Source organism: Sitodiplosis mosellana, unplaced genomic scaffold (genome assembly GCF_009176505.1).
Source record: "Sitodiplosis mosellana isolate CC-2019 unplaced genomic scaffold, AAFC_SMos_1.0 Smas_scaffold_6429, whole genome shotgun sequence".
In the NCBI taxonomy this organism is placed as follows: Eukaryota; Metazoa; Arthropoda; class Insecta; order Diptera; family Cecidomyiidae; genus Sitodiplosis; species Sitodiplosis mosellana.
Genome location: NW_022601657.1, coordinates 1 through 11,035, shown reverse-complemented (window position 1 = coordinate 11,035; position 11,035 = coordinate 1). Strand labels below are relative to the sequence as shown.

At 36.6% G+C, this 11,035-nt stretch overlaps 4 protein-coding genes across 4 annotated transcripts; 2 read left to right on the top strand and 2 right to left on the bottom strand.

Moving 5' to 3' along the window:
* Nucleotides 1–25: 25 nt before the first annotated feature.
* LOC129579695 (uncharacterized) lies at nucleotides 26–1,476 on the top strand. The gene is made up of 3 exons (XM_055469863.1): nucleotides 26–482; nucleotides 549–621; nucleotides 772–1,476. Exons 1-3 carry the CDS (start codon nucleotides 219–221, stop codon nucleotides 1,422–1,424), a joined length of 990 nt encoding a protein of 329 aa, XP_055325838.1. The 5' UTR covers nucleotides 26–218; the 3' UTR covers nucleotides 1,425–1,476.
* A 2,521-nt stretch (nucleotides 1,477–3,997) lies between these two features.
* Nucleotides 3,998–5,105, top strand: LOC129579696 (general odorant-binding protein 99a-like). Its single transcript, XM_055469864.1, has 2 exons — nucleotides 3,998–4,127; nucleotides 4,195–5,105. Exons 1-2 carry the CDS (start codon nucleotides 4,089–4,091, stop codon nucleotides 4,597–4,599), a joined length of 444 nt encoding a protein of 147 aa, XP_055325839.1. The 5' UTR covers nucleotides 3,998–4,088; the 3' UTR covers nucleotides 4,600–5,105.
* Nucleotides 5,106–5,767: 662 nt separating this feature from the next.
* LOC129579697 (heat shock cognate 71 kDa protein-like) lies at nucleotides 5,768–9,272 on the bottom strand. The gene is given in 3 exon segments (XM_055469865.1): nucleotides 5,768–6,379; nucleotides 6,504–9,006; nucleotides 9,065–9,272. Coding segments are annotated over 2 exon segments (762 nt in total). The 5' UTR covers nucleotides 7,015–9,006; nucleotides 9,065–9,272; the 3' UTR covers nucleotides 5,768–6,128.
* A 296-nt stretch (nucleotides 9,273–9,568) lies between these two features.
* Nucleotides 9,569–10,868, bottom strand: LOC129579694 (xaa-Pro aminopeptidase ApepP-like). Its single transcript, XM_055469862.1, has 5 exons — nucleotides 10,823–10,868; nucleotides 10,575–10,704; nucleotides 10,270–10,450; nucleotides 9,951–10,126; nucleotides 9,569–9,848 (listed from the first exon to the last, which is right to left on the bottom strand). The coding sequence occupies exons 2-5, from the start codon at nucleotides 10,605–10,607 to the stop codon at nucleotides 9,732–9,734; spliced, it is 507 nt and encodes a 168-aa protein (XP_055325837.1). The 5' UTR covers nucleotides 10,608–10,704; nucleotides 10,823–10,868; the 3' UTR covers nucleotides 9,569–9,731.
* Between the last annotated feature and the right edge of the window lie 167 nt (nucleotides 10,869–11,035).

Below are 11,035 nucleotides of genomic sequence, written 5' to 3'. Positions count from 1 at the left end.
AAAAAAACCTAATCAAAGTCGAAAAAGAGAACATTGCATATCACCCTTATTATAGTCATTTAATTGTTGGTGCATTTGATATTGCCAAAATTACACTGAAAACGCCGTTGAAATTCAGCGATACAGTTGGCAGTATCGAACTCGTGGATAAGGTTTACAAATTGAATAACTCATCAGAAGTGGTCACTGTCTATGGATATGGCGCGTTGAATTCACCAATGATATTGAGGCGTTGCGATGCGAACTATATATCTGATGTCGAACGGACCAACACATTCAACCCAGTTGAGACTTTGTACTTTACAACTGGCGAAGCTACGAACGATGGCAAAATTATTACACACGGCGACTCGGGTGGACCAGTCGTTTCAAAAACAAATGGCAAAATCGTGGGCATAACTATGGGTATAAATGGAACAACAAGTGGTCGCGGAATGTTCCTTCCAATTACGTCATTCCTTAATTTTATCCATGATCCAAAGGTATCTAATCTCAATGCCCCAATTTGCATTTCAATGTGTCAAAATGTGTTTTTGCTTTTATTTCAGAGCGTGAAATCACTTCCACCTTCGCTTTCACCTAACGAAGCTAAATTTATGGCCGATATAGCGGTACCGGGAAGTAAGTGTGCATTCGGAATTTGAATTAAATCAATTTATTATCTGGTTTTTAACGTCACTTTTAATCTTCATATTTTTTTTCGGCGGCGAAAGCGGAGATTTTCCATGTTTCATAAACCAATACTCATCCTGAGATATTTTTCTATTACAGAATTTCTTACCCTCACCAAGGAAGCATATGCCACTGCCGACGAAGATGTTCAAATACACTCTAATGCAATCATTTTGTCGGAAACCGAGATTTTGACCTGTGCACATAATGTGCACGGCGCCCCATATGTCTATGTAATAGTAAATAAACTATCACGCAATCCGACAAAAATCAAAGTCACCGAAGACCAAATAGAAATCCATGAGAAATTATCTGGATTCGCATTTGACGTTGCCAAGATTACACTTAAAGAACGGTTGGAGTTCACTGACAACGTCGGCAGCATCGATTTGGTGGACAAAGATTACAAATTGAATGACCCATCTGAAATAGTCTCTGTCTATGGTGATATGATATTGGATGGAACAGCGAGAACGAGACGTTTGGATATAAAGTATTTGAATAGTGCCATTTGCAAATCGAAATTGGGCGACCGATTTGATGCAAATCATTTGATGTGTTACACTTTAGATAAAAGCATGGGAACTCCCTGTTCGTTTGGAGGACCAATGGTTTCGAAAAAGAATAACAAGCTCGTGGGCATGACCATAGTTGGTTATCCTGATGAACCGGTTATTTTTCAACCGATTGCACCGTTGCTCGATTGGATCCGGAAGCCAAGGGTAGGACGTAATCAAAGAAGAAGAATATAGGCTTGAAAAAGGAGTTCCAGGCTCCTGAAAAAGCTGAATACCGTCTCTTTTGTGCCGCTGTCAATTGGTGTTCAACAAAGAACCGAATAAATTTGAAAATTTGAGAAAAATGCATTTTATTTTTCATTCGCCCATGCGCAGTTACGTGATTATCTGCACGTAAGTGTGAGCGAGATAGCATAAGTTTTGGGTATCCCAGTGAATTGGTACTACGGAACTGGTGAAATGATGGCTCGGTTTTATTCATAGCGTTTTGGTGGCGATGGACACATTATTTTTGCCGAATTCTGCTCGGAAATGCGAGTTCTGGCCATGTGTAGATTTTACCATATAAATCAATGTATAATTGCAGCCGCGCCGCGCCGCGTCGTGCTCCGAGAATTTCATACAAACCTGTCATGTAGACGGTCGTAACACAGGCAAAAATCGAAGAAAAGTTTAAAAAAATGTTTTTAGATTCTAATAGAGTATTTTGTGTGCACCGTTGGTATTATCGGCACATTGAAATTCGCGCTCCTTACCACTTAATTTTCACTCCGAAATCAAGTCACAACCAAAACCACCATTAAGATTAGTCATCATTCTAATGGACTTGGAAGTGTATCTTATATTTTTGCTTCAATTAAAGTGAAACACGATTTCTATAGTCCACAGATATTTTACGATTCACTTTCAAGCGAACAGAATTTATGTTGCACTTGTAAAAATCAAGAATATTGTGTTACGGTTATCCATAAGTGGTTCAACTTTAGTCATTTTTATTGCCGACCACTCATTTCAATGTTGGATTAGTTGTCTGTTTCAAAAGTCGCAAATGAGAATCTCTCTTTAGATTTTGGATGATCAATTTTTTTTATCGTTATATATGACCAAAAATTAACCAAGTCAGAGTACTCCCAGTGCTGGAAAAAATTCATGCAGTCGAGGGTTAAATTCGGCATCGACATCCATTTACTCAAGTTCTTCCTCGAATTGATTTCGTTCATCACTGTGGTTGAAATCAAAGACGGTTAGTTTATTTGGATATCATGGAATAAATTTGGCTATAAAACACTGTATATACAGTTGTAATGTGTTGATCATGTTTGTTTTAGCCGTTTTTAAGTCTTCAATTGATTTTGGGCTCATTCCTGTTTTTTTCTCTGCATCGTCAACTTTTTTCATGATTACCACGATAAATATTGAGCAGCATGAAATATTTTTTGTTCGAAAATTCAAACGACAATATGAACATGGGAATGAAATAAATTAAAGTTTGATTTTCAATTGTTACTTCTGGTTCTCTGCACCCCATGTACTCGCTTGTTCAGCTGCCGTTACGAACGATTGAGATACTTCTATAACGTTGCAGCCAGAGTTCTCAATTTTCTTCACTTCTTCAATTAAATTCATTTACAAATGACTATCTTTCAATTAGAACTTGATGAAGTGGTTAAACTAGGATGTCTTTCTGATTTCTTAGGTTTAAACAAAAATGTGACTTTTTTTACTTGGGACGGCACTCAATGGAGCTCAAAACCGCGACAGTAACGAAACAGAGTAGAAGATTTCTTGCCATTTTTTTTTATAGATTTCAATTGAAATACTGATGAAATGTAAGTGAGATGCCATGGATTGTAAATGGTCGTCAAGTGAAAACATCGGTTCATAAACAAACAATTCAAAGAAAAATGTAGATTTGCGCCAGCAAAAGAATGAATTAAGCTCAACTCAAGTATCAATATTGTGTTTGAATTCAACTAGGAATGTTCAATTCCAACGAACCGTGCAAATTCCATTGAATTTCGAATGTACTCAAAGTGTCAACACTTTGCTTTAATTAGATATCAGTTTCGATGAGCTCAAAGAGACGTGTATCATTCCAAATGAAATGAAATTAATGACAACATGAACGATAGATCTGTTTTAGCGATAAATTTCAAGAATTGCAAAGACGTCATAACTTATTTCTACGAGTGTTACGATTCTCTTTGGGTCGGAAACAGTAACCAAGCAAAAGCTGTGGTGTTGAAAATAATCCAAAAATTGAACTAAATTTTCAATTCACCGGCTTGAAAATGTATATGAAGCATATCAATGTATACGACAAATTGACATTTCAGTATGATGAAATAACGTTTATCAATCAATGCTAGTCAAACCTGTGCAAAGTCAAAAGCAATAAAAGTAACTTCATCTAAATGAATGTCGATTCCAAGATGCATTCCTTGTGTGTTGCTTTGTAGAGCACAAAATAAACCAAAAGCATTTGCGATTGGATCCGTCCAAAAACTGATAATTTCTTGATACCGCTGAACCACTCGTCAACTCTTCGAAGAGTTCAAACATAGATAAAGCAAAATAACCGTTTACTTATATTTCAAACACAAAATAACCCTAATCAAAGTGTGCAAAGTCAATGGCAGCAATTGATTAAATTCATTTCATCTTATATGCATGTGTTATTTTGTTACAAATATCAGTTTCAGTTCATTTGAGTTTATCAGGTCAAATTTGTTTATTTTCAAAAGACAAGATAATAGAAGTTGATAGAAAACAAGGTGTTTTTTCCCTTCAATAATTGTTGTTTGGAAAGGAATATTTTAGGTGTGTCCAGTACTGTATAAAGTGAGTCACTTTACTCAGCTTACATTCAATCTCACACAGTTGTTTGCCGAAGACACAATGCAATTAATCGCGACTGCTATTTTCTTGGCTTTTGTTGTAAGTGGTTTTCGTATATTTTGAACGAATAATCCTCTTTTTAACAGATTGTTGATTTTGGACTAAGGGTTTCTGCTGGAGTGTTGAAACTAATGCTGACATTTTTTCTGAACACTTGAAATGGCAAGAAACATTGGGTACAGCTCGGCGTGAATGTCAAACAACGCTTCACGTGTCTGAGGATGCAGTAAGAGAACATGGACTCGGCAACCGCACCAACAGTGAGGCAACGCAATGCTTTGCCAAGTGTATATTCACAAAATTGGGAATGTTCAATGAAACGAATGGTTTTAATGAAGACAGTTCTATCGATCGATTCCGCGTGGCCATGGTTGCAAAAGAGGGTAATATCCCAAGTATCCGAGAAATAGTGGTGAAATGTGCGAGCAAAAAGATAAAAACTGAAAATGCTTGTGGATGGGCCAATCGCGGTTTTGAATGTTTCAGGAAGGAAGGATTGTCATTGGGTTAAATGATTTGGAATTTTTTTTTAATTCACTTCAAGTTCTAACTGCAACCAAACCAGCATGTTCTCAGTGAAAATTTCAACAGTACTCAGCGATGCGCGTTCCCAGAATTTTGGCTGGTACACAGCACATTTCACCAGTTGCAACTTCGGTCATATATTCGTTGATGCGAGTATAGTGTGAGTACGGCTTACCAGCGCGAACTAAGACGACAATTCACTTCGCAAGAATTCAACCGCTTCGCACACACGTTGTAACTGGTAAACCGTACACAGGAGCCATAGTTTGCTTTGATTCGCATGAACGAATGTATGACCGAAGTAGCAAATGGTGAAATGTGCTGTGTACCAGCCGATCAACTGGTGACGTGCGTCGCTGAGTAGATTATTTCGAATTTATTTGTCATTGCTAATTCATTCGCTTTTTCAACTCGAAAAATTACCAATATTGTCCAAAATGGACTTTTGTACAAGAATTTTCAAAATAAATGCAAAATTGAAAGAAAATTGAATTTATACTCCTTTTTTTAATTAGTTGTCAACGGCTGTATGTTTTCAATTACCATTCATTCTGTTTTAATCAACTGTAGACAAATCGGTGTTGCAAGAAAAATCTCGTGAAATTATTATTGTTACATTAAAATTGGAGAGCTTCTTCATTGAAAGAAAAATCCTTGTTTTACTTTTATCATTCAATTACATTTGGGGCGAACTTCTAAAGAATAAAAAAATCGATGTGTATCAGTACAATGTAATGCTTTTTTCGACTTGTCCGAATAATTTGAGTTCTTTGTGTCGCCATCCAAAGCGATCACACAACTTTTGTTAGCACAAATCTTGGCCAGTGTAGTACCATATTAGTGCAGTACAATATGTCAAATGAGTGACTGTTTGTTCGCCCAATTTGCACGTTACCAATTGAATGTTGGCACTTTAACGGCATCTAACACTGGTTTTGATTGGACAATTCGCAATGGTCCCTTGTTGTGGATCAAACCGTTCAAATGCTTGATTGAAGTATCGGCTTATCAATATTTGCGAATTTTTGTTCGCATACAGTGGTGATTTCCTGAAAACGAAATTGTAGGTTTTTTTTCTTCAACGATTTTTGGAATCAAAATAAGACAATCAATTTTGAACTATGTCGAATTAACATTTTTGGTTTTATTTTTAATTTTTGTTCATATTATGTGGGCTTATTCCTCTACAAACTAACACTTTGGTTTTATTGCTTAAATCGATCATACGTAGACAACATTGTTTATAGGTGACACTAAAGATGACTGTAAAAAATACACAAAAATGTAGTGAAATGTGTTTTTATCGTCAGTCTATATTTGGTTTTTGTTATAAAATTGAATCGAAAAACAATTTTCAATCAATTTCTATCATGTCTATGTCATTTTCAATGACTACGACGTCGTCATCGTTTGCTCCATTGAATTGGACGATGGTTGAATTGTAAACGGCCTCAAGATCCTTTTGACGATGTTCGTATTCTTCTTTTTCGCTCAATTCTTCTTTTTGGCATCCAACTATGTGGTGACTTCATTGTATTTTTCAAGAAAGGCGTTCATGCTTAATTTCATGCTGTTGCAGTATGTTCGCAGATTGTTCTTGGCGATAGAGGCTTCCTTTTGCTTTTGACAATTCGAATTTGCCCAACAAGTTGTGACCGTTTTGTTATCGAAATCTTGACCTCCCAAGTGAGTGTCACCGGCCGTTGATTTCACCACAAAGATACCATCATCGATATACAAAATATTGACATCGAAGGTACCACCACCTAATCGAATTCAAGGAAAGAAAAGAAGAGAAAAAAAACATTTTATTAGTGAATTGATCGCATGAAATTGTAAATGTAGTTTGATGGAAAAAATCAAGTCTTGTATCCAAAATGTGGCGCTTACCCAGATCGAAGATCAAAACATTCAAACTAGCAATTGCTCCGGAATTTTTGGTCGCTTGACGTTGTGCATGGTTGAAGTAGGCTGGTACTGTGACGACGGCTTCAGTAACAGTTTTTCCTAAGTAAGCTTCGGCGATTTCCTTTATCTTGGCCAAAACCATGGCTGAGATTTCTTCTGGAGAAAATTGTCGGTTTTGGCCAATTTTCGGTTTCGAATCAATATTTTTAATAGTGAATGGCCAGTGTTTCATATCGGCTTGAACAACTGGATCATCAAATCTACGGTCAATCAAACGCATAACGCCGAAAATTGTGTTGGTGGGATTTTAGTTGGCCTGATTTTTGGCAGCATCACCGACGAGAATGGTATCGGTGAATGCAACGTACGATGGTGTTGTACGGTTACCTTGTTCATCGGTTATGATTTCAACCTTTCCATTTCGAAAAACACCGACGCATGATTTCGTGGTACCCAAATCAATACCAATAATTGAGGCTGCGGCTTGAGCCATTTGAATTACCAGAAAAAACAGAAAAAAGTAAAGGAAAATTGATTAAAAGAGAGAATATTCCTCAATTACAACGAAATTTCAACACACACACACCAAATATTGATACTCACTACTACTTCTGATCAAAAAAATGAATCGAAATGAATCTTAAATTGCAATTTAAAGCAGAAACTTTTTCAAAAAACACAAGCTGTGTCGCACACAATGTATGTATTATCTATTTCATAAATTGGTACCTAAGTTGGCAATAGTGTTTTACATTGCCAAAAACGCATAGCGGTTTTCTATATCGCTTGTGCGTACACAGGAAGCAATGTAGAGCGTGTCTATTGACTCGCATTGCTACTGTGATACACACTGTCGCACGGTCGCACGAACACTTGCCCGTTGTGTTTTGTTTATGCGATGATGCTCATTGATGGATGTAACACAAATAAATATTGTCCCTTTTTTCTACTCTTCTCACTTCATTTGTTGAAACACATACATTTGAATAACATCAAAATGAATCGAGTTGACAGAAGCGCACACCTAACCGATGCACAAAAAGGAAGAATACTTTCGTTGTATCATGATCATGGCCATTCGGTTGCTGAAATTTCAGTTCTAGTGGGGGCTACGGTAATAAAACCAGGCTTCATCGTATTGCATGGATTTTTGGGAAATATTGATTTTGATTTTCAGGGAAAAACTGTTCGATTATGGATCAATCGATTTGCCGTGAGTGGCAACGTTAATAAGATCAAGCAAACTGGTCGCCCACGAACAACAACAACAATGTAAACAAAGCATTCAAACAAATACACAATATTTATATATTGTATACGGGAAAAATTGTTTTTTTATTTTGGTGCACGAAAATTATCCGTATTGCGAATGCTGAACAGCAGATCGGTGGAGAATTTACAATACACAGAGACCGCTCCAGTGCGCGCCTGTGTGTTGGTGTGTTGTTTTGAGTGGCATTCTGATTCTCAATACACATTTTGGCTACTGTGTGTGTATTATTCATATTTCTGTGCTGCTCTGTGTGGTTTTGCTTATTGCGTTGCCAACCTAACGCACTGAAATGTTCAGTTTTTAGTTTTTAAGCATCGATACCAATTTATGAAATGTATAATACACTATTGAAGACTAAACAACAAATGTCAAATCGCAATATGATTCGCCGCGAAAACTACAAACTAAACACACAGTCACTCTCTTCTCTTTCAGACGCATTCACTCCAATATAGGCTAATGGCAGCAACCGGTGACGTTGTTATGCTCTGCTCACACCAAAGCAAATATTTGTCTAAACTTGTTTACATCGATCGAAATGGCAGCAAATTGTGACTTAGTCGGTTCAATTATTTATTTGATTTACGACGATTGCAGACATGAGCGCTAAACTCACACAAACAACTTGACTTTTTGCAAGCTAAACACAATCGGAATCAGAATGCGCTATAAACGTAAGCAAAAAGTGGCCAAACTTCGTTCGTGTCAGTTGACAATGAATCCGATATACTCGCTCATTTGGGCACCAACACTTGACAACTAAATTCCATTCTTAATTTTTCAACTTTTGTTAACATGTATCATAAAACTCACTCAGTTTGCATCAAAATGATTGAATATGTGCAAAATTCATTTTGAATGTTCCATTGTGAACCCTTTACAACTATAGACATTCATTGCAGACTCCTCTTTCGATAGCCAAATTATACCGTTCACAATTCATTTTTGTCGCCTTGCTTGAATACACCATTTTTATTTTGAACATTGAACTTTATTCGAATTTGGAACATTCAACAGCAGTTAGATGTTTAATTTAGGACACACATCATTAGTGCAAATTTGGATTGTTTTAAGGAACAGTTTGCTCTAAACGTGAGAGGGTTGCATTAAAATATAATTAAAATATAATTCGGCAACTGAAGCAACGGTTTTTGGGTCTATTGTTGCACTACTGGAGTCACCATTATCACTTTGCGATGCAGCATGATAAACCTAAATAAACAACAACAATTAAGTTTTTCCCTATTTTTCACCATTGAAATTCACTCACTTGACAGATAAGTAGTAATAAAAATACGAACAAATATTTGGGATTCATCTTGCACTTGCAATATCACTGCAACTGAAAAACTCAATCTGAAGTTAATCAAAACAGCAAAAGCCTTTTATAGTCGACGATCGAATTCCAGAAATTGCAGTGCATCATAATAACTTAATCAACTTTGAAATTGTATTTTTAGAAATATTACAATTATAGATTAGGCTCAGGTTTCGGAAGAAGAGCTGTCAATTTCTCCCATTCACGATACTAGCGCCACTGAGGTATATAGCAAATCAATGTAAAGTGGAGTTTTTTTTTCTAACTAAAATACGCGGCATTTTTGAAATTTCGTACTATTTCCGCACCTTGATTAGGCTATATCACGAATCAATCGACGACAAAAGGTCATACTTGATTGGATTTCATCGCAGTCGTTGGCTTAAAAGCATGCGTTGCAGAAAAAATATCGTAAAATGTTTATTATTAGATTAAAATAGAAGACCATCTTCATTAAATTTTTTTGCTTTTATTATTAAATGACATTTAAAGTGAACTTCTGAAAAACAATAAAATCGATTTGCATAAAAAAATATTTCAAAAAAAAAATTGCAATGGCTGCATTTGGTCTTTCATTTGAATGTAACGTAGATTCATTGCAATCAACTACGCTTTGCGTTTATATGGCTCGCGTTTCCTTTTCCAACCATTGCATGGTAAAGTCATCGGCTTCCTCTTGCAAAAGCGGCTCCAAAGTATCTCTGACCGTTGCATGATAGTTGTTGATGTGGGTGATCTGTAAAAGTGAATGACAAAAAGAACTAAAATTGTATAACAGAACCGTTGAAAAAAATCATTTTTCAATGTTGTGAATCCACAAACTGAAATGGGAACGTACCTCTTTTTCGGTTAAAAGATTTTTGTTGATGAGTTTTGTGTGAATGGGGCACATTGTGACGGTTTTGAACGTGAGCGCACCACGGCCGTTGAAATTGTTTTCAACTTTTGCTGGCACAATTTGCACGATGTCCTCGATCCGAATACCAAATTGACCCGTTTCGTAGTAGCCGGGCTCTAAAACAATGAAAAGATCTCCGTGAATGAAATAGAATCAATTGGAAATTGCGATAAATCATGAAGTTTGATTGAAATCAATAGAAATCGAGTAGGAAAACTGAAATCTAGCAAAAAAAATCAAATGAAAATCGATGACACACCGTTTGAAACAAACATATTCTCTTGAAGTCCTGGGTCGTCTGGCATTGATCGATACATTCCAATTCCGATTGGGCCTTCGTGCACATTCAAAAAGTGTCCGATCCCATGACCAGTGCCATGACCATAGTCTAGACCAACATCCCAAAGCGACTTTCGTGCCAGTATATCTAAAAACATTCCCTGAAAGTAGTCATACGAAAATCAGATTTAATTCACGATCGATTGGAAAATGTTTGAATTCTTTGCGATAAATTTCAAAAGTGTATGCAGCGAAGCAGAGACAATTCATTGAAAATATGCTCACCTTCACTTTAATTGGGAACACGGCTGTTCCCATCGAAATTTGACCTTTTAATACTCGTGTGAAGCAATCGATTTGATGTTGCGTTGGTTGGCCAAAGTGCCAGGTTCGGGTGACATCTGTGGTTCCATCACTGTATAAAGAACATCAATTGAAATCATCAAATCGAAATTCAGACAAAATATTTGTGAGAAAATGATTTTTTGTCTAAATTTCTTCGAGTTTAAACCATTAAAAAACGATTGACTTACTGGAACTGCGCGCTCGAATCACATAGGTACGTAATTTCTCGCTACATTTTACATTACATAATCGCTATAATGCAACGTTGCCGAAACCTGAACGTTCTTGTTCGTTACTGCGCAATTCTTTTCTACGGTGAAGCAGACTGCTTTGTTGATGTGTATAACAATACGGGTAAAACACCGGCGCTCCGAGGTTTTCATACAAACTTCCCATGTAGA

Bases quoted from the DNA above. Each gene is read 5' to 3' on its own strand.
- LOC129579695 (XM_055469863.1), top strand. From the start codon at position 219: ATGATATTGAGGCGTTGCGATGCGAACTATATATCTGATGTCGAACGG. The intron at 483-548 runs GTATCTAATCTC...CTTTTATTTCAG, and splicing joins ATTTTATCCATGATCCAAAG to AGCGTGAAATCACTTCCACC. The intron at 622-771 runs GTAAGTGTGCAT...TTTCTATTACAG, and splicing joins CGATATAGCGGTACCGGGAA to AATTTCTTACCCTCACCAAG.
- LOC129579696 (XM_055469864.1), top strand. From the start codon at position 4,089: ATGCAATTAATCGCGACTGCTATTTTCTTGGCTTTTGTT. The intron at 4,128-4,194 runs GTAAGTGGTTTT...TTTTGGACTAAG, and splicing joins CTATTTTCTTGGCTTTTGTT to GGTTTCTGCTGGAGTGTTGA.
- LOC129579694 (XM_055469862.1), bottom strand. From the start codon at position 10,607: ATGGGAACAGCCGTGTTCCCAATTAAAGTGAAG. The intron at 10,451-10,574 runs GTGAGCATATTT...GACTACTTTCAG, and splicing joins TGTTCCCAATTAAAGTGAAG to GGAATGTTTTTAGATATACT. The intron at 10,127-10,269 runs GTGTGTCATCGA...TCATTGTTTTAG, and splicing joins GAATATGTTTGTTTCAAACG to AGCCCGGCTACTACGAAACG.